Source organism: Haliaeetus leucocephalus, unplaced genomic scaffold (genome assembly GCF_000737465.1).
Source record: "Haliaeetus leucocephalus isolate CR32 unplaced genomic scaffold, Haliaeetus_leucocephalus-4.0 Scaffold351, whole genome shotgun sequence".
NCBI classification, from domain to species: Eukaryota; Metazoa; Chordata; class Aves; order Accipitriformes; family Accipitridae; genus Haliaeetus; species Haliaeetus leucocephalus.
The window spans coordinates 8,440,595-8,465,117 of record NW_010972787.1 but is presented as its reverse complement, the minus strand read 5'-3'; the positions used below and the strand labels follow the sequence as shown (position 1 = coordinate 8,465,117).

The 24,523-nt window shown below is 41.7% G+C and overlaps 1 protein-coding gene across 2 annotated transcripts in view; it reads left to right on the top strand.

Annotated features, from left to right (window-relative positions):
* DCLK1 (doublecortin-like kinase 1) overlaps positions 1-24,523 on the top strand; it is a 245,703-nt gene that overhangs the window by 158,071 nt on the left and 63,109 nt on the right. Inside the window, exon 5 of one of the 2 annotated variants that reach the window (XM_010572748.1) lies at positions 9,363-9,479. In XM_010572748.1, the coding sequence (XP_010571050.1) occupies positions 9,363-9,479 (117 nt within the window). Of the gene's footprint in view, positions 1-9,362; positions 9,480-23,777; positions 23,919-24,523 lie in introns of those variants that run through there. The other variant, XM_010572749.1, reaches the window with a different exon arrangement.

Genomic DNA, 24,523 nt, shown 5'->3' with positions numbered 1-24,523 from the left:
CGGAAACACAGAAGTGGATTTGTTGTGTTAGCTAACACTGCAGTAGCCCTGAGGAGAACAGAGTAATTGAGGTGTCCTCCACAGAGTGCTCCCATTCATACCAGCAAGATGATGATTCTTTTTGCTGCAGTAGTTTCCTCCAGATTCAGCATGTGACCCACTGCAAAACTTATGTCCCTCTTTGCAGAACCGGTTTAACATTTATGGAACTGACTCGTGTAGTGAGCTGGCTTCTACCTTTTTTCTGTTGCTTATTCTTTCCTGGTTGTAATCTTGTGGACTTGTTGAGTTCTATCTGTTTTTTCTGATGACTCCTCCAGTTTTCAGGATTCTTCTAAATACCATTTATGTTCTTCTACAATGCTTACAGCTTTACCGGTGGAAGTGTCATCTCCAGATTTAAAATGCATACTCAGCTTATTAATAAAAAGATTGACAGGTACCAGGCTCAGAAACAAAACCCTGGCAAGCTCCTCTCCTCATTCTCTCCCAGTTTGACAGTAAACCCATTAGTAACTACTCTGGTTTGGTTTTCTAATACCCATCTTAAAAGCAGTTTCTGTAGGTGGTATTTTCCTAAGTTGTGGCTTGGGTTTCAGAATCCTGATTAGAAAAGTTTATCATCTCTGCTGTCGTCCCCCCCCCCCGTTATCCTGTTCTAGGAAGACTACTTTGACACAGTTTGTTCTTGACAAAACTATTTAGACTATTATATATAATTTTAATATCTTCTAAGCTTCAAATGTTCTGTTTCCTTTATCATTTTGTATTGTCACAGAATGGTTGAGGTTGGAAGGGAGCTCTAGAGGTCATCTGGTCCAACCCCCCTGCTCAAGCAGGGCCACCTAGAGCCAGTTGCCCAGGACTGTGTCCAGTTGGGTTTTGAATACCTCTGAGGATGGAAGCTTCACAACCAACCTGGGCAAGCTGTGCCAGTGCTCGGTCACCATCGGAGTGAAAAAGTGTTTCCTGATGCTCAGAGGGAACCTCCTCTGTTTCAGTTTGTGTCTATGCCTCTTGTCTTGCCACAACCAAAAGGAAAGGAGCGTGACTCATCTTCTTTATACGCTCCCTTTGGATAATTTTTTCAATAATCTCATGTTAGGCTGACTTTTCCGCAACTCCCAGTTTTCTGATTTGTCCCAGTTTTAAAGATCGGCGCTTGCTTTTACTTTTTCTAGTCTCTTGGAACTTTACCTGTCCTTCACAATTCTCAAAAAATAGTGTCTGGTAGCTCAGAGATTGTCTCAGGTATGTCCCTAAATATTTTCTTCACATCTAGCTAATTTGAAACTAATAAGGACTCTGTCTAACCTGTTCTAACCTGTTCGCTTCTTAGTGCGTCTTGTCTTCTAATCCCGCTGTTGCTGAAGTTATGTTATCTGTCTGATTGCAGTTAGTCTTTTTAATGAAAATTGAAACAAACAAAAAAATTAAACAGTTGGCTTCTCACATTCCTCTGTTTTTAATGGATAGTTTATATTTGTATATCCTTGCTAATCTAACTAATTAGCTGTGTAAGTGCCATGGGCATTTGGTTTGTGCTTAACTGTTGTGACCGTAATCTTTATCCCGGTATAGTGTGTTCTGTTTCTTTAAAGAAAAAAAAAGGCTTTTAAAACTTAATACTGCGCAGTAAAGTTGTTGGGCTGATAAGTGCATTATAAATATGGAGATTTACTTGAGAAAAAGCATCAAAGCAGAAATAAATAGGACATTCTGTTGAAATACATATTTTCTTCCTCACCACAAATCAGTTACACAGAACAATCTGTAACTTTAGGAGACGTGGTTAAAATGTGTTAAAAGTTAACTGTTTTGAATGGATGTTTCTCACTAATACCTTTAGCTGATGCTTTCCATGTGAAGGCAATGGTCTGCAAATGGGGATTTTTTACCTTTCTAACCGTGGAAACGACTTGAGCTTGTAAACTTCCAAAAGAGTCACTTGAAATGAAAGACGGTTGAAAACAAGTGACACTTTTCAGACAGCAAGTAGTAGTACCAAAACCCCAGAATCTGTTGGACTGCAACATTGTCACTTCTCTTAGGCTGGAATAAAAAAAAAAAATAATATGATGGAATGCCTGTGTACTTGATGCTTAGGATGATGTTGATATTTACCATATGGATTGGACAGGAGGTCTGCTTATTCTCAAAGTAAAGAACAAGATGATTTTTAATAGGTAATATGACAAATATTACCTCTTTGTGCTGAACAGGAAAGCCATTGATCTTGCTGAACAGAAAAGTTAAGAACTAATGAATTTGTACCATCCCCTCATTTTATCTCCAATTGCATCAATAAAACAATACCAAGAAAAATGCCATCCAAATTGTGCAGATAAGGTAAGGCACTTCAGTGATGAATTTTTCCCTGACTTCACCAGGAGTATTTGAGGGATATCTGCTGTTAAGAGTATATGCCCAGTAAACAAGCTTTTGTCATAGAAAGTAAAAGAAAGCCATAAGCAAAGGCAAGACACGTTTCTTTGTTTCATGAAGAATAATGCTGGTGGCAGTTGTAATCATTTGTGTCATCTTAACCATTTCCAGTTAAAAGTAACTTCCTGATATTTTGGTCAGTGCAGCTAGTGTAGTAAACCTGCAGAAGTAGGGGGAGGGTTCTGAATATAGGGGCAAACTAATGAACATTTATATCAGCATTGGAACAGCTTGGGTGAAGTATATTGAGCAAACAGTGATAATTAAAATCTCTGGAAGTGAAGCAGAGTATGTGGCAAGACACACAAGACCACACGTTAAAGCTTAGGTGTGTGCTAGTGGTGTGTTTTAGCTCATGACAAAATTCCTATTTCAACTTGATCTTCAGGTTTCTTAAAAATACTTTCTGATAATGCGGTTTCAGTTTCAGAAATTAATATTTTACACACGCAAATTCATTCATATGAATTCAGTAGGAAATATTTCAGATTCATTTAGGCAAGCAGATTTTGAAGAAGTCTTCTAATTTTGGCTGCCTACAAACGCAGAGTTGGAAAATAGATATTGTGCCTTGTCAGAGAAGCTGTTGCAGTGATGAAAAATGTTTTTAACTCCTTATTATCACTGCCGTGGGGTGGAATTTTTCATGATAGCAGATCCCTTCTCTGTTGAAAAGTAAAATTTAACATCATAGTGTTTGTATAGCCGAAATATTAACATGGAGGTTTGAGATTATTCTGACAAAAAGGTTAGTGCTTGGAGAAGGCAGGAAGATAAAATCTACTCATACACAGTAAGATCATGAAATACAGCAAAAATCTTGTGTTACTGTTTGTATTGAGTAAAAGAGCCCATCCCCATCTAAAGATACGACTTCTAATTAGGGTATGTTCACCACTACTCAGAATCTATAATTTATATCTGGGCATTCATGAGTAAGATTCATCTTTCCTAACTTACAGGTTCCTAAGATAGGTCACAGAACTGAACATGTTCCATTGACTGTTGAAGGACCATGGGTTGAATAGTTCCTAAGTATGCATCATATTTTTAGCTTTCTAGTACTAGATGGGTTCAGTCCTCCCAACAGTGTCTCTAAGTTATGTAGACAGGAGCATCTTTGATGATAAAGTATGAAATACTTGAAGCAACATTTTGATTATCCATAAAATCTATTTACTTGTTTAGAAAAACTTTCTAAGTGACTTCATTGAATTTAGAAACAAATAAGGACTTTGAAAGTTATACATTAGAGCAGAATGAGATATTAGTGATACTACATGAATTCACGAATACCTTCCTTATTTCTAATTTACAAGGCATTTTTGGAGTAGCACATACATCTGAAAGCATTCTTAGGTTGGGTGAAGCTATTATTGTTCCTACGAGCTAGCAAGATCTTCTATTTTATTGACTTGCAATAAGGCACAGATGGCTTTAATTGTTTGTATTTTATTGTATGTAGCTTTTGCTTTGTCAATGACTACTTATCCCAGTTTCAGAATTGAAGAATGATTTTTTACATGAAAGAAAATCTAGCTTTTTTCTAGATCTTATACCCCAGTCAAAGCATGTTTCTTGGTAGAAAAAAAAAAGATTTAGGTATTTGCTACCACAAATATTTGGCGCACAGTTGAAATAGACAGTATTCCTAATCTCTATCGTGAGCGGAGTACTGGTTACTGGTAAGAAATCAAATCAGAAGATAAGATGTCTCAAAACCCCATGCATTTACAGTGACAGATAGCTTAGTTCATGGGATAAAACTTTAGGATTTTGTATTCTACACATACATCACTGTTCCTCTGCATCAGGAACACACTGAACAGGAAGACATGAAGAACAAAATTGAAGTAGGCACAACCATGACAACAGAAGATTTGAAATTACTTAAACCTCTGTGAAATACCCTATATCCCTTTCATTTCTGGAAACTGTATGATAGTTACCCTTCTGAACATGTTGTAATTACAAGTCATAGCTTCCACTGATTCATCAGCAGGGTTGGGTGAATTGCAGTGTATATCAATACCACTAGACAGGATGGTACCATTTCCCTTTTGCTGAAGAGAGTGAAACTTAGTTCTGCAAACAGAAGATTACTGGTTTTAATTGAAGGCATGAATGCAACTGAAAAGTAAAATCTTATTAGCTGCATTAAGAATTAGCAACATGGAACAAATTACTCTCACCATTAAAAACTAAAATCGGTACTGCATTTGGGGTAATGATCTACTGATTGGCCTGAGGATGTGGCTAGTGAGGCTAATGTCTTTAAGCAGTGGTAAAAGGTACCAGCCTAAGGCTTACAGTAAAGTGGCTTACCAACAACCACAGACATCCCTGATCCTCCCCCCTTGCTTATCTGTAGGATACAGCTGTTGCTGAAACCAAGTTAAATGTTCTCATCTTAGAGAAACAGATTGGCAGGGATACCGAAAAAAATAAATATCTGTCCCCTACACATGGACCTCAAAAAAAAAGCAAAACACAGCAGAGACTGATATTTTAGCCCAGAAAGGACTCATGAAGGCCATGCAGTCAACTTCTGAGTAGCTGACAAGTAAGCCTTTTTGATCTCCTGGTAATTTAGATAACTTTTCACAGTCTGCTCTAGAAACACATTAAATTTGTTCATTTTATGACACATTTATTGCAGATTAGTTACTCCCTGCTGCTTTCTTGCCATTGTAAAATCTAATGAACATAGAAGCTAATGAAACATTTTGGAAATGAAACATCACAGAGCTGGAGACTGGAGGCGTTATGATTCTGCGTGTTAGCATCCCTTAATTACCTCATACTTACAGTTTATCCATTTGTCAACAGGAAGAATCAAGAGCTCACAAGTAAATATGTTGGGGTTTCTCCTAGTTGTACCAGTTCCTACTGTTCATTGACACCACCGTGCAATCTCAGGAATGTCGTGTTGCTTATCTTGTCCCTACGGTGTCTCAGTGATGTCAGATCATAGCCTTGGGATTTTTCCTCTTTTTTTCTCAGCCTTATTGTTGTTAATGTCCACTAAAAGCCTCAGACCTCTGTGGTAATATTCCATGCTATAAAGGGACTGCAGTGTCACATTGTCAGTCTCACTGCCTATAGTCTGTACTTCTCTCTCCTACTTTGTAGTTCTGTCTGTAGTTATACAATAGAACATCTTATTGCAAGATGTTTTGGCTGGAAAAGCATTCTTATTTATCTGGTATTCTGAGTTGGAAAGCAATAAAGCCTGTGATCAGACCTTAAAGTTGACCTTCTTTAGCTTCACGTTACCATGGGTATCATCATTTTGTTCCTTTAATCTTAGTCACTTGATGGTGAGAGGAAGGACTGAGGCTTCGTGATACATTTAGTTCCTCACTGAACATACCACAGAAACACCCGGTGTTTCTTCTTGGCTGAGCATGCCCACATGAGTGAGAAAGGCAATATAACTTGCTTCTGTCAGGAGTTCAGATCTATTTGTGATATAGTTTTGGCATGAAAAGAAAATCAGGGGAAAAAATGTTCTTCTATTTCATGGCTTACCGAGGACCCACTGTATAGTTATCAGAATACTGTTGGTGAGGAGAAGGTACGTATTTACTTCCTTACCAGTATAGATTCTGTGTAGAAAATATGGTTTTAAAAAACATGCATTTTTGTTTTGTTTTCCCTTCCTTTTTATGTACGCATAGTTCTCCTACAGCAACAGGCAGATTATGGTAATGTCTTAGAGGAGACAAGCAGTGGCTGCGTGGTTACTGAGTGGGATCTTTGCCTGCAGTAAAATTTTATTTTCCAAACTAAATGTGACAACAGAATTGCATACATAAACTGTTCATGGGAGCTGAGACCTATTTACAACAAGCTGCATGGTTACATTCTGCTCAGAACTGGAAATCCCGTTAGACTCTGTAACTAGTCTTGCCACAGCCTTTGAAGACATGAGTTGCTTGACCCTGGTGTGCACAACACCGAAGACTTGCCCACGTGGTTCTCCACAGGCCGTACTGTAGCCCATATCATTTGTGAATAAACTTGTAAACCCATGGGAAACATGGCACTTGACAAAATTTATCGTAGGCTTCACAGTGCTATTCGAGCAAAGCGAATATATGCTCATTTGAACTACAACCTTTTAAAATTTCATGACTTGTGAATTATTTTTGAGAGGAAAAAGAAAATTGTGCCTAAGAAGTTTAGAACTGAGCTCAAAAGGGTTTGTACAAATAGAAAATTAGGGAAAGAGAGAAAATTTCTCTGACGCAGACTAAAGAGAAGAGAGAGTTGCCCTGACAGCAAAGAATGCTAACGGCATCCAGGGCTATATGAACAGGAGCGGCCTCGGTAGAGACAGGGAAGTAATTAGTCTCCTCAGCACATACCAGGCGACATCTGGAATACTGTGTCCAGTTTAAAGTCCCCCAGCTCAAGGAAGACATCACTAAATTGGAGGCAGTTAGCGGAGGACCATCGTGATGGTGGGGAGCTGGAGCACTTGCCTTGTGAGGAGAGTCTGACGGAGCCGGGCTTGTTCAGCCTGGAAAAGGAGATGGCTTCAGGGGGACCTGCCAGCAGCCCCAGTGTCAGTGGGGCAGTATCTCTTCTCCGTCAAGATGATGGAGTTGGGCTCCTCACAGTGATGCATGGTAAGAGGATGAGAGGCAATAGGTATAAATTGAAACAAGAGGTTCAGGCTGGATATAAAGAAAAACATTTTCACTGTGACGGCAGTCAGGCATGGGAATGGGTTTGCCCAGGAAGGCTGTGCAGGGTCCATCCTCGGGGATTTTCCAGAAACAACTGGACAAAGCCCTGAGAATCAAAAAATCGCGGAACGGTTGAGGTTGGAAGGGACCTCTGAAGGTTATCTGGTCCAACTCATTGTAACTCTGGGTGCTTATAAGTATTGGGAGAACTTAAATGAGTATTACTAGGTGAGAGTTACACTTTAGTGCCTAGCATGAATTGCAAGAGAGGGACATAGATAATTGTTTCTTTACGTGTTGGAAACAGGAAAGCTTTTACATAGCAAAGTATATTACAGAAAGTAGCTGGCTGCTTTTTTCATGGAATCTTAAGGTTTTCTACTAAGCAAATATAAGAATATATTCTAATGGTTTTGGCTTGATTGGGTCATTCTACTTTAGTCTCGTTATTTGTTGACCGTTAGAATATGCAGTTCCCTTCCCAACTGATTGCTGTGAATGGGGCCCACACTGGGATTACATCGTAGTTTTACAAGATCAAACAAGTTGGCTGTTAGGTGTTTGGACATTTTAAATCTTTTTTACAAGAAAGGTAAAGAACCTGTTTACATTTGACACGTATAGATGGTTTCTGGAGCAGCTGCTTATGCCAATACATCAACGTGAGGTTCCTGCTGTAGTTACCTAGCGGAATCTAATTGAAAGCTTTCATCTGATTCCTCCTGTTTTCAGTTGATAATTTCCTCTTACAACAGAGTAAATGTTTTTCTTCGTTTCCACTCATTGTTCAGTATAAAATGAGAGTAGTCATCAATGAATCACATAAAACGTCAACAGAAAGGAATTAGCTACTATTGGGCATTAGAAAGGTGGGAGAATTTGGGAAGAAAAGCTTCTTTGGGAAGACCGGGGTATTTCTCTGGTCCATCAGCTCTTAGCTGTGCTGGATGTTCCCTCAGTAACACATCAGTTCTTGCTTCTGTTTCCTTCAACAGCTTGATGAAATACAAACAGTTAGGGCAGCCAAGAGAAATACATTTCATGACATCATTCTCAGGTGGATAAGTTTAAGTTAATTAATTATGCTCGATTTTATTTCTTTGTTCTCTAATCTGTCTAAACTATGTTACAGGCTCCACTGATCATCTATGAAGACTAAATAATGTGCAGGCTTGTACATGGTATTTTCTGACTAGGGAGAAAAAAGTCGTGTTTATTTCTCTTAACTTATGTTGAGGAACCTTAACCACGGGAAGAAAATGGGGAACAGGTCTGATACAGAACTAAATGTTTACTGATGTATTTTTAAACAAGTGAAGTATACTGACATCGTCAGGTGAAGACAGTATAAACATTGCTGCAGGCTTCTAATTGTATATTGGCTAAGAAGTGGAAGTCTTTTTTTTCCCTGACTGTATAATATGTCTGGTGATTAATTTAGTATCCATTATGAGTGCAAGACATCAGCATTATGCACACTAAGTTCTCTCATCCTCAGGCCAAGAACCATTTTGCAGGCGTAATGCAACAAAGCCTACAGAGCTGTGTGGGTGTATATAAACTCTAACCTGAACATCTTGCAGTGTTCTCAAGTGGGAGGGTAATTTCGCCTCTTCGTTGATTTTACTGATGTGTCTTATGAGCAAGTAGTGCCATTTCCCCCAACCTGTGATGAATTGAGTGTGCTATACAATGTGGGCTGTTGCTCACCAGAGGATTAAGCAGGAACAACAAACCTGCTTCACTTTCTTCAAACCTTTCATGAGTGACAGACACCTGTATCAGCTTGTACAGTCTTAACATTTTGATATATAAAAGCAGCCTTCCGGTTTTTCTAGAGGAGACTGCCTAGGTTGACAAAAATGCTTACATTGCATTTGGATTGTTTACAGAAAAACCACTGCATCAGTTGTGCTAAAATCTTCAAAAGCAAATTTTATGTGTAGTCTCAGCACTGTTAAATGAAGCTGTCCCAAGTACCTGCAGTAACCATGGTATCTAAAAGTCTGGATCAGTGCAGCAGTTCTTTGTCTGCGATGTGGTACATACTGTGCTTGGATTTTAATGGAGCCATTTATATAGATTTTGTATTTTCCCGTAAAACTCCTCAATATGAATGAAAACAAGCGTGGGCTAAATGTTTGTGCTTTTCAGTGCTCTTTCTGTTACAGATTCTCGCTGGGTTTCTTAATTGCTAACTTATGCAGTTTCTTTGTCTTTCAGAATGTCGGGTGGTGAAATCCACTTCCTATACCAAAATAGCTTCGACTTCACGTAGGAGCACCACCAAGAGCCCGGGCCCATCCCGACGCAGCAAGTCTCCTGCTTCTACTAGCTCAGGTAAAGCACACAAGAAATCTTTCTTAATAACAGCAACCAATCTGTTTCAATACAATTGGCAATGTGCTCAAAATTCCACATTTCTGTGGAAAAACATTGTATGTATGAAACAGTCGATAGTACAGATTCACTTGTTCTCTAAGTTGCATCTCAGACGAAGTGTCTTCCCAATGCAAAATAATTCCTCAGTGTTTTATAAATCATACTCTGGCATTACCATGGTTCAGTTTATTTTCCGTGCATGATTTTGCTGCCAGTACCTAAAGACTGACAAAAAGAGGTATTCTTTGTACTAGGAAGTCAATAAGCACAATGCAGAAAGTAGTCCAAGTTACGCAGCATAGGGTCTGTGTCTGCAAAAGGTTGGTTTCACAGGTTTTTTTGTATTTTGTTTCTGAGGGAGCTAAGAGGCAGCAGTGAGGAAAGGATAGGTTAAAGACAATGAGGATATTGAGGAAAGAAGGAGCAGCAGGGCAGAGAAATAATGCAATAACAGATCTGACTGGGAGGTGCAAAGATAGCTGAGGAAGAAATGAGTCAGAGTTGACCTAACAAGCCAGTGGTGCATGCTGGAGAAGACGCAGCAAAAAGCTTTAAGAAGTTCTGTCTGAAAGGCCTTGCTTTGGCTGCCTGTGCAGCTGCTCCCACTAAATAGTCTATGACTAGTTCCCCCCTACAGCTTTTTTCCCAAGCAAAACAAATAAATAAACAGAAAAGTGCATTAGATAATTTGCCAGCATTGGTGCCTGAAAGTACAACTGCTACTTGGCGTGGGCCAGTTGAGTAGACCCAGTCCAGCATTTGCAGCATTGCTTGTGAATATGGATTTTGCAGGAGACAAACATTAGAGCTGTCTGAAAGCCACCTCGCTCTCTCTGCCCTAAGTCTTCTGCCAACAGGGAAGCGAACGTCATACTGGGACCTGCATCCAGCACCGTGAGGTCTTTCTGGGGAGGTGGTGATCAGAACGGCCCAGGTGCTCCTAGCTGGTTTCAAAGAGGGGACGCACGGACCAGCTGGAGCCATATTTTTCACAAGAAGACTAAGCTGAGAAAAAAAGCATTCTTGCTCAGGGAAGGAGGAAAGAGGGAGAGACACAATGAGAGACAGAGGTGTAGACGTGGGGAGCAGGGCTGGGAGGCAGCGTGCTGCCTACACATCCTAAACCAGCTGAAGTTGAGAAACCTGAAGAGAGGTAATGGGAGGAAGTATCAATTGTGGGGAACAAGCCCAGAGTAGCTCTTTCTTAAACGTGTATTAAATAGCTTTCTTTGTCGCTAGGTGGAACACAGTTAAATCAAACTTTAGCAAGAGAGGCCCTGTTTGGTGTGTGAGTGTTATGGACTCTTTCTGGTTTTTTTATAATGAATATTCATTTGGGAGTACAGGTAATGGACACTGAATTGTTTATATTGATTTCTATGTGAAATAACTGTCCTGCTATGCATAACAAATGTTTCTGCCATGGGACTAGCAACATTTTTGCCATGTTGACTATGTGATACCTTGTTGGTTTTGGTCCTGAGAGAAATAGTACTGTTTTTACTTAAACATGTAGGAGAAGCGTAGGTGAGTAAATCTTAATTTCCTGCAGTTCAGTTTTAGAAGGGTCTGAGCAGAATACCATTACATGTTCAATCACTGCAAAAGGTCATGAGTTTATTTTACAGCTTGTGAAAAAACCGATGTTTTCATTATGCCACAATAATAATTAATATATCATTAAATTTATAATAAGAAAAGAAACAGGATAGGGGAAATACTGAAAATGCAAACCATTTTGGATGGTTCTGTGTTGATGACAGATTTACCCATCTTGAAAATATCTTAGGTAAAAACAATACATTTACAGAAAATAGGCACATACTAGTTTGTCAAAAGATGGTCCATGACCTTGTCTATTTGACATCATCATTTGGACACTGTAATTAAGATTTTCATAGAGAAAGACATTGGACAAAGCCGTACAAGAATGTATAGGATGCTGACAGAACAGTCTGTCAACTCGTAGAAGCCTGGGTGAAGAACTGGCTGAAGGGCAGGGCTCAAAGGGTTGTAGTGAATGGGGCTGAATCTGGCTGCTGACCAGTTACCAGCGGTGTTCCTCAGGGCTTAATTGTAGGGCCAGTTCTCTTCAATATTTTTATCAATGACCTGGATGCAGGAGTTGAGTGCGCCATTAGCAAGTTTGCTGATGATACCGAACTGGGAGGTGCTGTTGACTGTCTCAAGTGACAAGAGGCTTTGCAGAGGGATCTAGATAGATTGGAACATTGGGCAATCATCAATGGCATGAAATTTAACAAGAGCAAGTGCCAGATTCTGCGCCTGGGATGGAGTAACGCTGGGCAAAAGTATAAATTGGGAGAGGAGTGGTGGGCGAGCAGCCCTGCAGAAAGGGACCTGGGGGTGCTGGTCGGCAGCAGGGTCAGCAGGAGTCGGCAGTGTGTGCCCTGGCAGCCGAGAGGGCAAACCCCATCCTGGGGTGCATCAAACAGCATAACCAGCCGGTCAAAAGGGGTGATTATCCCGCTGTATTCAGCGTTGGTGCGGCCTCACCTTGAGTATCGTGTGCAGTTCTGGGCCCCACAGTTTAAGAAGGATGTGAAGGTGCTCGCACGCATCCAGAGGAGGGCAACAAAGGTGGTGAAAGGGCTGGAAGGCAAGTCCTGTGAGGAGCAGCTGAGGACTTTGGGCTTGTCTAGTTTGGAGAAAAGGAGGCTGAGGGGTGACCTCACTGCTCTCTGCAGCCTCCTGAGGGGGGGACATGGAGAGGGAGGTGCTGAGCTCTTCTCCCTGGGATCCAGTGCCAGGATGCGTGGGAATGGTTCAAAGCTGCACCGGGGAAGGTTCAGACTGGACATTAGGACGCATTTCTTTACTGAGGGGGTGGTCAGACACTGTGTGGTGGATTGATCCTGGCTGGACACCAAGTGCCCACCAAAGCGGCTCTATCACTCCCCTCCCGAGCTGGGCAGGGGAGAGAAAAATGAAAAGGCTCCTGGGTTGAGATAAGGACAGGGAGATCACTCACCAATTACCATCATAGGCAAAAGAGACTCAACTTTGGGAAAACGAATTTAATTTATCACCAATCAAATCAGAGTAGGGTAATGAGAAATAAAACCAAATCTTAAAACACCTTCCCCCCACCCCTTCCTTCTTCCCAGGTTCAACTCCACTCCTGATTTTCTCTCCCTCCTCCCTGCAGCGGTGCAGGGGGATGGGGAATGGGGGTTGGGGTCAGTTCCTCACACCTTGTCTCTGCTGCTCCTTCCTCCTCGGGGGGAGGACTCCTCACTTGTCCCCTGCTCCACTGCAGGGTCCTTCCCATGGGAGACAGTCCTTCACAAACTTCTCCAACGTGAGTCCTTCCCACAGGCTGCGGTTCTTCACAAACTGCTCCAGTGTGGGTCCCTTCCCATGGGCTGCAGTCCTTCAGGCACAGATTGCTCCAGCGTGGGTCCCCCATGGTCCACAGGTCCTGCCAGGAGCCTGCTCCAGCATGGGCTTCCCATGGGGTCACAGCCTCCTTCAGGCATCCCCCTGCTCTGGCGTGGGGTCCTCCCCGGGCTGCAGGTGGAGATCTGCTCCACCATGGACCTCCCTGGGCTGCAGGGGGACAGCCTGCCTCACTGTGGTCTTCCTGACGGGCTGCAGGGGAATCTCTGCTCCGGCGCCTGGAGCATCTCCTCCTCCTCCTTCTGCACTGACCTGGGGGTCTGTGGGGCTGTTTCTCTCACATCTTCTCACTCCTCTCCTCAGCTACTCTGCTGCAGTAGGTTTTCCCCCCCTTCTTAAATCTGTTCTCCCAGAGGTGCTGCCACCGTCACTGATGGGCTCAGCCTTGGCCAGCGGTGGGTCCATCTCGGAGCCGGCTGGTATTGGCTCTGTCGGACATAGGGGAAGCTTCTAGCAGCTTCTTACAGAAGCCACCCCTGTAGCCCCCCCACCACCAAAACTTTGCCACGCAAACCCAATACACACTGGCACAGGCTTCCTGGAGAGGTGGTCGATGCCCCAAGTCTGTCAGTGTTTAAGAGGCATTTGGGTAATGCCCTTGATAACTTGCTTTAACTTTTGGTCAGCAGTTGGACTACATGATTGTTGTAGGTCCCTTCCAACTGAAATATTCTATTCTATTCTGTTCTGTTCTATTCTATTCTATTCTTGTTACAGCTTAAAAAGGATAAACAATTGAAAATGTTTCCAGAGAAGTTAATTTTAATGGGGACAATGGATCTGATTTGGCTGTCTGTACCTCTTGTGTTTGCTTTCTGCAAACAGTGAAGTCAAATTGTGTGAATGTTACAGGAAGCCTATTTCTAACCTTACATCCATGAGTATTTGCATCAATATTACTTTCATAAAAGGAAGCAATATTGTACTAAGTGGGCACTGGCCCTCAAGAATTGTTTTTATATCATGTAAAACTAAAAGTAATCAATGAATAGATTTTAAAAATATGCAATTTGGTATTAGACAGTGCATGAAAAAAACAACAGTGGAAAGAATAAGAAACACTAGACTCTCAGATGTTGTTAGACAAAAAACAAAGTCGTCCCATGAAATGCAGACAATATGTACAGATTTCACTATTCTGCCATCCAGTAGGCCTAAAAATACTGCCTATTTATTGGAATTATGTACCCATGACAGTAGTAGAGTAGAGAAATTGCCATCTAGTGCACGTAAGAGCAGATAAATTTTTCCATATTGTCTACATTAAACATCTCAGTATTAGGGAGCCTCCTAAATGACTAGTGCATAATTGGAAGTTACGCTTTTGTTGTCACGTTGTTAGTGCTAAGCATGTATATATGTATTTTTTTATTCTATGCTTTTAAACTGCTTTCAGTTCATCTTTAAACTACTGTTAGGATTTTCTCTTTCATTAGGGATAAACATAAAAAATACTCGAGGAGAACAGTAGATTCTTTGCTTAGATCAAAGGCAATACATACACATTCCAAAAATGAAAGGATGTATCATTTTGTGAAGAGTTGTACCATAAAAGAAAGTTGAGAAAAGTAGGGATAAAGGGCAGGCAGAAAGCATTATTGACAGTGTACCCTTGAGAAAAAGCTAAACGAGATGTAAGGAGAACAGCGTGTTGCTAATTAGAAAGAATCTGATTCCTCTTGTTTGACTCTTGCTGCGTTTTGAAACGTCTGCGCATTCTTGCTACGCAAAAGGATCAGATGCCTGTGTCGGTCATCAATTGATGACCACATCAAGATAATACTTATGGATGACGACATGGGTCAAAAAAGGAAAGTTGCATAGACAAAGAGGATGTGAAAAAAATTTAGAAACCTCAAAGTTGGATATTAAAACTGATAAAATTCTAAAATGAAGGGCTATCCTTGACTTACCCTTGATTCTCTACTGTATACATCTATAGTATGGTATAGCCTTTAATGTCGGTATTCAACACTATTTTTCTTCTCATCCAGCACAGGATAGCTGATCGGGATTCATCATTTTTAGAGTTAATGAAGGTACAGTCTTTGGGTCATTTCCCCATTGCTGGAGAAACGGATGTGTAAATGAGGCTAGGACATGCAGACAGTCTGCTTTGGTTTAAGCACTTAAATACCACCCTCAAGAACTGTTTCCCTTCTTTGACACAGAATTTCAAGTGGTAAGAATTAAGCCAAACTTTGGCTTGAACTAAATGTTTATAAATGTGGTGAAATCCACGAGTCCCTTGTTCTTTACAAATAGTGGTATGGGATGGTGAACTTTCCCAAATTCGTCCCAATAGCTTCTGAAGTTGCTTACAGAAATCAAAGGGGTTATTTTGGGGCATTGGTCGGTTTGTTTGTTTTCTTTAATGTCCGTGTCTCATTTTCACAATACCATTTTACCAAAACCGGTGCTTTGAAGATAAATTCAGTAACGTTAACAAATGATTTTTAGAGAAAATTCTGCTTGAAGACCGTCGCCCCTAATGCGTAGAGTGTTCTGTTTCAGTCTCGCCTTGTTGTGGTGGCCCTTGACTGTGTGCGGGAGCAGGCAAAGGGACCCCGAGCGTCCCCTCGCCGTGGCGAGCCCCCGGCCGCTGCTCTGGAGAACCGTTTCCCTCATTGTCTCACCTGGTACTGGGGGCAAAGGGCTCCCGGTGACATTCCCAAGGGTCTTAGATAACTTTCACCTTGCCCGGAGATGCCTTTCCCCCTCCATCACCTGTAAAGGCAGCGTCTTTGGCGACCCTGAAAGCCCCGTACAGAACCTGCCGTAACAACACCCTTGGGCTTTGCCACATGGCCACGGCAGTGACGGCGTGGGAACAACAGGATGAAAAAGAGTATCCCACAGGCTCTGGGACATACTGCCACGGCAGCATGGGGGAAAGGGTGGAGCTGCGAGTGGAAAGCAGGCTGCAGGGTCGCAGAGAAAGACCCTTAGCGATGCCAGAGGCCATACGAGCGCTCAGTGCCACACAGATTCAGACCCGTACTCTGGTTAACCGAGGGCAAGGAAATATGTGTCAGTCCGTAAGGGAATGGGAGACGCACACTTCTTACCCTTTCTTGAGCTATACAGTCTACAGTGAGCAAAAAAGCTGCATCTGCTTTTACACCATTTCTTGACATATTGAAGAGGATTGTATGCATTTCCAGAGGCGGTGGTCACCTTTCTTCTGTCCTTGCTTTTTCCTTTTTTTTTTTTCTTAACAGAGCATATGCCTAATGTGCTTATATTTTCCTGGTACTTTTTTCTTAAAAGAGTACATGCAAGCTAAGAAGATCTGTGGTAAGGGCTGACTTCTCCATTATTATATGTTTTGTTCAGTTTTTTATTTACATCTGACAGTGTTTCAAAACAATACCACAAGACAGAAATCTCGCTGCAGGAGGATTGCTTTCTGTTTTTTTACAAATGCATTTGAGGTATTGTCTGCTTCAAAATGCTTTCAGTCTAAATAGAGAAGAGAAGCAGGGAACAAGGCAAAGAAGAGAAGCAGAGAAAGGTAGTATGACCTCCCAGGCAGGCAGAGGGCTGAAGTCTAGTTCCAAGTGCAATAGGTAATCCTGCCTCTATTTAATTTTCCTGATGTCTTAAAGCCTGTAAAACACTTTGATGTTTTTTTTGTTGGCATCAAATATTATTTGGGAAAGGACATCATAAAAGAGACGTTGAATTTCAGTGAGACCGGGTACCAGCCCGTTGCTGGTGACTGAAAATTATGAATGTCTGATGGCTATTCAGTAGCTGTCGGCTTCTGTCCGGCTGTCAATTAACACCATTGGTGGCAGCCTCAGCGCAGGTGAAGAGGTTACAGATTCGAAGAAAGCAGCACTTACTCCTTCATGATCATTATTTTTAATCAAATCAAGAGCAGCATGAGATGGCTGGAATTATTGTACCCTTGGTCCATTAAATTAAGGAAGGATAGTACATTCGGGTGAACTCCGTTTTAGCCTCTGAAATCCCAACTCTAATTTTCAGGACTTGCTCTCAACAAAACTAACTACTTTCTTTTTTTGCAGTTTGAGCACCTCCTTCAAAATTATTTCCTTCTCACTTCTCCTCCCATCTGAGCTATCTCCTGTTCCCCTCAAACTATCACCCAAAATATTTCAGATGCTTGAAATATTATTTGTAACAGCAATTCAGGTTTGGTGTTAAGAGTTATTTAGGAGTTTCGGTTATTTGGTGCGACAAGTGTCTATTTCAAGAGTAACTGGGTTGATACGTACCTATTCTGAATGACAAAGGGAACATATGTGAAGGATGGATAGAGTAGGTCGTATTACCAAGGGCTGTGTGTTTTTTTTAAAAATTGCACCTGGGCAAAGAAATTGTGAAACTGCATGTCAAACTAAAGCCTGATCAAAGCTGTAGATGTTCACTGAAGGAAAAAGAGGTTTAGGATATGGAAATTGGATATTACTGAAGGCTTCTTCAGAGCAGATGCTTGTGCTTTTCTCAGCTAGTTAGAAAAAAAAAAGGAAAAAACGTAGATGTGTCCCTCCGCAAGAAGATATGTTTTCTTTTAGTTTGATAGTTCATCCCTAGGCCGTTATCCAGAAACAACCCTTCTTCAGCCACCTGACTCAAGAAGGTCTTTTGGATCCCAAAGGAAGGAACATGATGTATCATATTGTCTGCAGCGAGGTCACATATTTTTATTCACACTGTTATAGGTACTCATCTGACAGATTTTGTAATAAATATGCTGAAGTGAAACTTTCCTGAAGCCAAGAGTACAAACCCATGGGAGTGATGGAGTCATCCTACAGACCCAGGGGTTTCCAGATGATTTTTACTTTGATCCTGGCTTCCTTTTAATTTTTTATTTATGTTGTTTGTATTTGATACTAATAATTAAAAAATTAAGTTTTATCATTTTATAGCCTGTAACAAAAATATAGAATTAGTAAAAGAAATAGATTTGGTTAGACTGAATAGTTTAATCCTCTTAAAGGATTAAAAAGTTAAACGCCGAATGAAGAAACATCCTCAGAGTTGGTACTCCATTCACACAGACTGATTTGAGAATCCTAGTCTTTCCAATTAGGCAAAACAGTTCAAAAGAGAGATTTTCATTAAATCTTACGTACATGTAGATGCTCTCTCGATTAGGTACTACATGAAATTAGCAGCCAAGATCATAGATATCAGCTGTACTCTGATGAAGTGCAGAGAAAAAAACAAGAGGCACTTACCCACCTTCTAAGGCTACAAAAAAAAAAAAAAAAAAAAACCAACTTGTGGATTCCAGGGAATTGTATTTTCAAGGAAAGCTTGAAGCAAGGAAAGTCTTCTGAGATGTCGGGCACGTCCACAATGTCTCCATGTCTGCGGCACTTCCCTGCTTGATAGTGCAGAGGTAGCTGACCTGAGGTTGAGGTAGAAGGGCCATCACAGTGGCCACCCCACGGAGATCAGCGTGGGCTGAGCGTCGGTAGGGTTTGCAGCCCCAGCTGAGCTCTGCACTGCTTGGGTTCCATTCTGTGGCTACCACAGTGTGATGGGTTGACCCTGGCTGGACGCCAGGTGCTCACCAAAGCCGCTCCATCACTCCCCCATCCTCAGCTGGACAGGGGATAGAAAAATATAACAAAAAGCTTGCGGGTCGAGATAAGGACAGGAGAGATCATTCACTAATTACCATCACGGGCAAAACAGACTCAGCTTAGGGAAAATTAGCTCACTTTTTATTACAAATCAGCCAGAGTAAGGTAAATGAGAAATAAAACGAAATCTCAGAACACCTTCCCTCCACCCCTCCCTTCTTCTGGGGCACAACTTCCCTCCCGGATTTCTCCCCCAAGCCCCCCCAGCGGCACAAGGGGGACAGGGATGGGGTTTACGGTCATCACATGTTATTTTCTGCCGCTTCACCTCCTCAGGGTGAGGGCTCATCACACTCTTCCCCTGCTCCAGCGTGGAGTCCCACCCACGGGAGACAGTCCTCCACGAACTTTCTCCAACGTGGGCCATTCCCACGGGCTGCAGTTCTTCACGAACTGCTCCAGCATGGGCCCTTTCCACGGTGTGCAGTCCTTCAGGCATAGACTGCTCCAGCGGGGGTCCCCCACGGGGTCACAAGTCCTGCCAGAAAACCTGCTCCGTGGGCTCCTCTCTCCACAGATCCGCAGGTCCTGCCAGGAACCTGCTCCAGCGCAGGGTTCCCACGGGGTCACAGCCTCCTTCAGGAACCCACCTGCTCCGGCGTGGGGTCCTCCACGGGCTGCAGGTGGAGATCTGCTCCCCCGTGGACCTCCCTGGACTGCAGGGGGACAGCCTGCCTCACCAGGGTCTTCACCACGGGCTGCAGGGGAATCTTCGCTCTGGCGCCTGGAGCATCTCCTCCCCCTCCTTCTGCACTGACCTTGGTGTCCGCAGGGTTGTTTCTCTTACATGTTCTCACTCCTCTCTCTGGCGGCTGTTTTCTCACTGTCCCCACTTTTTTTTCCTTCTTAAAAATGTTATCACAGAGGTGTTACCACTATCACTGATTGGCTCGGCCTTGGCCGGCGGCGGGTCCATCTTAGAGCCAGCTGGTATGGGCTCGCTCTCTCTCGAACACAGGGGAAGCTTCCAGCAGCTTCTTACAGGAGCCACCCCTGTAACCCCCCCCGCTACCAAAACCTTGCCACATAAAACCAATACACACAGGTACTGAGGACTTACAGGGGCTCGGGTACTGGTGGCTGCTGGGGTGGGAATGTATTCCTGACCTGAAGGTGATCCTTTCTGCTGATGTTTCTAATCTGTTGACCTGTTGATGAGGTGGAAGCTCTGTATGGGTCTGTCAAACCTTGTCGTCAGTGGCAGAGAGATGTTCTTCTTGTATCCACGTAACTTCTTGACATAAACTCTAGAAAAGATCGAAGGTAAAAAGGACAGTTTAGCACCAGTTAAAATGAATGCAGTACTGGTTACTTGGGATTTTTCCTCAACCAGTTGCATGCTAAGGAAGAACCTAGAAAGCCTTTACTGGGGAGTGATAATGAGGGCACTTGCTTAATGTGGTGCTCTGGACAAACTCTGTTTTTTGGACTGAAGACAAAAATGACAAGATACGTACAAGTAGGATACAAAAGCAGAAGGATCGAAAAGGCAAGGTATGGTTTGTTCCCTAACTACTTTGTAACTACTTAATCTTATTGAGACAAAAACGTTGTTTCGGAAAGGACAGTGACATATGACACGAATAATTGAGACAAGGTCAAGTAGTGATCCCGCATCACCATTTTCCAGCTAGCAGTTGCTGAATATGGCCTACACATGTTGTTTGTGACTTCTGTAAAACATCTTTTAGTCTAGCCTGCCCTAGTTGTGAGTAAGTTGTGGCTGCGAAAAAGCCTGCACCATTCCTTTCCCTTAGTCTCCTCTTTCCTCTTCACACGTACTCTCATGTTTGGCAAACCACTTTTGTAAACACACAGTCTCATCTTTACATGTTTATTATAGAGTACAAGATGCTAACACGGGACCAGGCAGTTTTATAGGAGAGTATGATTTTAATACAGTGCAGTGGCATCGGCAGCTTCTCAGACTGGCACTTGATACTTTAATTCAGCTTTTCTCACTTTCTGTTTTTATTACTTAATAAAAAGGTGCCCTATCAAAATTTATTTATTGGAATGCCATCAAAATACTTTTTATTTACAGCATTTTCACAAGTTTATAATTATCATCATATGAAAAACTATTTTGCATTTATCTCAGTAGACGATGGTATCCATCTTTAGTGTTCTATTTTGTGGGGTTTTCTACCTTCATGTGTGTACCAGGTGCTGGAAAAACTAATACAAAGACAGGGTCTTGCCCTGTTATGCAGCCTCAGCAAGAGAGGACAGTAAGGACAGGAGTTCACAGCTAAGCAGTTGGAAAAGTCTGCTCAGAGAAGCCACAATACTTTTGTAATTGTTTTAGCTTTTTAATATGTCTTTCACCTGTGAAATTTTGAACGGATAAATCTTTTTCATGGGACGATGGGAGGGCGCTGTGTGTTAAGCTGAAGTCTCTGACCCCTGCCATTTCATGAATAAAAAGTGACAAGAAACCTCTTGCCTCACTCAATAACATGATTAATCGCAACAGTGATTTACCAATTTCATATGTCTTTATCTACATCAAGATTCCCTGTAGGAACATATGCTGTATCAGTCAGTGAGAAATGCAGTGCAGACACTGGACAGGAATGCAGTTTCCAACCAGAATGCATGCCACCTAGAAATGGATTGTAGGGCAGTTTAGACTATATTCCTGTACTTACCAAGAATGCGTTATTATTAAATATTATAGATTGTAGTCACATATTTGTTGCCATGTTATCTGGTCAGGAGTGGCATATGTAAGAATGGTGTTGTGATTGTAAGTGGAGTTCAGGAAGGGGATCAGAATCAGTCCAGTCTCTTCCTGCTACACAGCACCTAATATCAACCCTATTTGCAAATTCAGTATAATGACTCACAAGGAAGTAGAGTTAGAGGTGGAATGGGCAGCAAGCCATAAACAAGAAAAATAAAAAAGGAGGGCCCCTGGAGTGGACTGGGGAATTATTAGGAATTACCATTTCTTCCCTGTTGCGATGTCTGTCTTAAGCATTACATTAATAATATCAGTAGTAATAATAATGTATATCTCTAGGTATGGAGAGCATCCAGAAGACAGACAACACGATGTGCACAGAGAGTTCATTCTGCCAGAACTTAAAGCCTAAGTAGAGAGGTGGTAGAGGTGACATGACTTGTCTGATGTTGTGCAGATGCATATAGAGAGCTGGGAATGGAACCCACGTCACCCAAGTCCCTCTTCAGGTTGACTCTAACATAGACTCTGTATGGCCTTCAGTCATCAGAGTTTATTTAATGGAGTTCTGCGCTTGGAATAAAATCCACCAAAATTGGTAGGTGGGGAGAATTTTGATGATTTTGCTTCATCTCCAGCATATCCTAAACCTCTAGGTGCATGGGTTTGGCTTCATCTTGCCCAGCTTTAGAATTCTACACTGCAGTGCATGCTCTTAGTACATTGTTCATCAGGTCTGTTGGAGGTGGTTGCCTGGGGATGATACAACTCATGCTGTGACAGCAACTTGGTTAAAATAAGGTCTAGAAAATTATTTCAGATAGAGAAGCCAATACAACAGGTACCTAAAGACTAGTAAAATAAATCTCGTCCCCAGTGCTAATTGTCATCTCTAGACTTACCTAAACAGCTCTCCATAGGGAGACCTCGTAGGCTCACAAAAATCCTGGTATGTGTTTTAGGTACTTAGCACCTTTGTATTTCGGATGTGGGTAAGGAGGTGAGCAAACTGCACTTAAATTTCCTGAGGGCCTTGATGCATTAATTGTACTCTTGATTTCAGATATTACAGACAGCCAACACAGCACAACTATCATAATCTTCCTTTTTAGAAAATGCTGCTGGGGAGAGCATTGGAGCTTAGCTTAAATGCTCTGGGTACTCTGGTGGTGGCAAGTGAGTAATTTTTAGGGTTTATAATACTTTGGTTTTTTTGTCTCAAATAGATATTCATCAACATGGTACATGTGGGAAATACATCATGAGTCAAATACACTATTGCATCTGTTTGTCTGGTTCCACTTGGTAGCCTCAAGTCTTTGTCTTCAGGACAGAATAATTGCAACAGTAATTCGAAGAAAAACTCTTGTTGAAAGTTATGGGGAAGGAGTCAATCTATAAGGAACAGGAACCGGTGCCGAGTGCTACAAGGTGTATTAAAGTGTATCTGTTATCTTAAATTTTCTCATAATAATAAGACCGAAGAATATCTGCTTGGTTTAAAGAGAAGGCAGAGCACTAGTCTAGTTACTTAGCAGTCTTGAGGACTAGCTCCATGTGAATAGTAGTAGTTTATATTGGTTTCTAAATACTACCATATTTGTTTATAAGAAGCCCTTTAAAACTTTAGAAGTTTGAGATTCCAAAAAGCTCATTTTTAATGATTTCAGAAGTATTGATAATAAATTTGATTTTAGTCATTATTGGCCAGGCCTATGGGGTGTTTTGCTGAATACTGTATGAACTTCAGTGAATGTGTCCATATGCATGTGCCTTCCCACACACACTTAGTACAGCATTTGAATCAGTGCTGATATGTGCAAACCTCTGTACAAACGTTGTCCTCCGTACAAAGAGAATTCAAAGCCTACATAAGTGGAATGGTTTTCTAGAAAAGCAGCCTATTTAAATCCACTCAGTGTATCTTGTTGTTCCTATGGTTATACAAATATAATGTACCTTTACCTTAAGCAATGCCTTGCACAAAGTGATGATGAGATTTGGTCACTCATAGCACCTAAGCACTATTAAGCGATCATTATTTATCATGCAGAGTAATGTGTTTTACTGTGGCGAGGTAGGTATACATGTTTCTTCCTTATATTGTGCGGGCCCAGTGTTAGCCAGTGAGAACAAAGTATTACGTAAAAAGTAAGGAAATCTATTAAAAATGCCTCCTGTATTATCCAAAGGAATTAGCATTTGCTAGATTGCCAGTCAGCCAAGGTTTTACAAGAGTTATTGTCATTCTGATATTCGGATGAGTCATTTGGTATATTGCCCCCAAAGGCACCTCATTATGATTCAGTGCACAGCATATAAAATTACTTAGGCTTTCGGGGCTCCATGGAAAGTGAGTGGGGGTTGCAGTGGCTCAGCGTTGTGAAGCAGCAGCATTATGCTTAATTGACACCTTTGATGTAGCCCTAAGACAGCACCTGCACCTCCCACTGCTGCTCTGAAGACGTCAGCCTTACGCAGAAAAGGCTTCTGCTTATGAATCCTGCATCGCATTCAGCTCACTCTGTGAGCAGCCCCAGCTATCCTTAACTAATCCCATTGCTTCTCAGTTTGGCTACAGCTTGGCTTAGTGCAGAGCAGGAATTTTGCTGCTTGCTATTATCAGGTTAAACAGTAAGATTTTGTCCATGTTAGAACTCATAGAAGGTAAGTCAAATGCCTTGTTGATATCCTAGTATGTAAATATTCTCCTCAGATTCAGAATCTGGGAATCTGATTGTCGGTTCTTTTTTTCCTGGTGCTGACAAACGTGGACTATGATATAGCAGTTGCTTGTTTAAGAATATTTACATATATATGTGATACACGCTTTGTAGTGTTTCTATCAGTGCTTCAGCGTGAACTTTATTGATAGCCTCTCGTGTGATTACTTTGTAGTAGAATTCTGTCCTCTGCTGGTATTGTTTTGCTAATTTAGTGGATAATGTCACATGCATGCAAAAGATGCTTCTAACATGATAGGCACTGACATAGATGAAGGCATTTACTTATTTGAGAAAGTGATGCCTTGCTGTAAGTCAGACTTCAGGTGTTAGGTCCAATTTATTTGCCTCTAGAAAGCTCGTCTGGGTTAAGTCTGAGGTGATGTTTGGGTCAGATAGTATTGCAAAAATCTTTTCAAGTGAATGAGTGAGGAACAGCAAGCAGCTGATTTGTTCTTGCGAGCAGTACTGCTTTTTATTTTTGGTGGGTAGCATTTCAAGCCATAACTGAATGGAATGAAAAGCTTTACATATAGCAAGTGTCTGTTA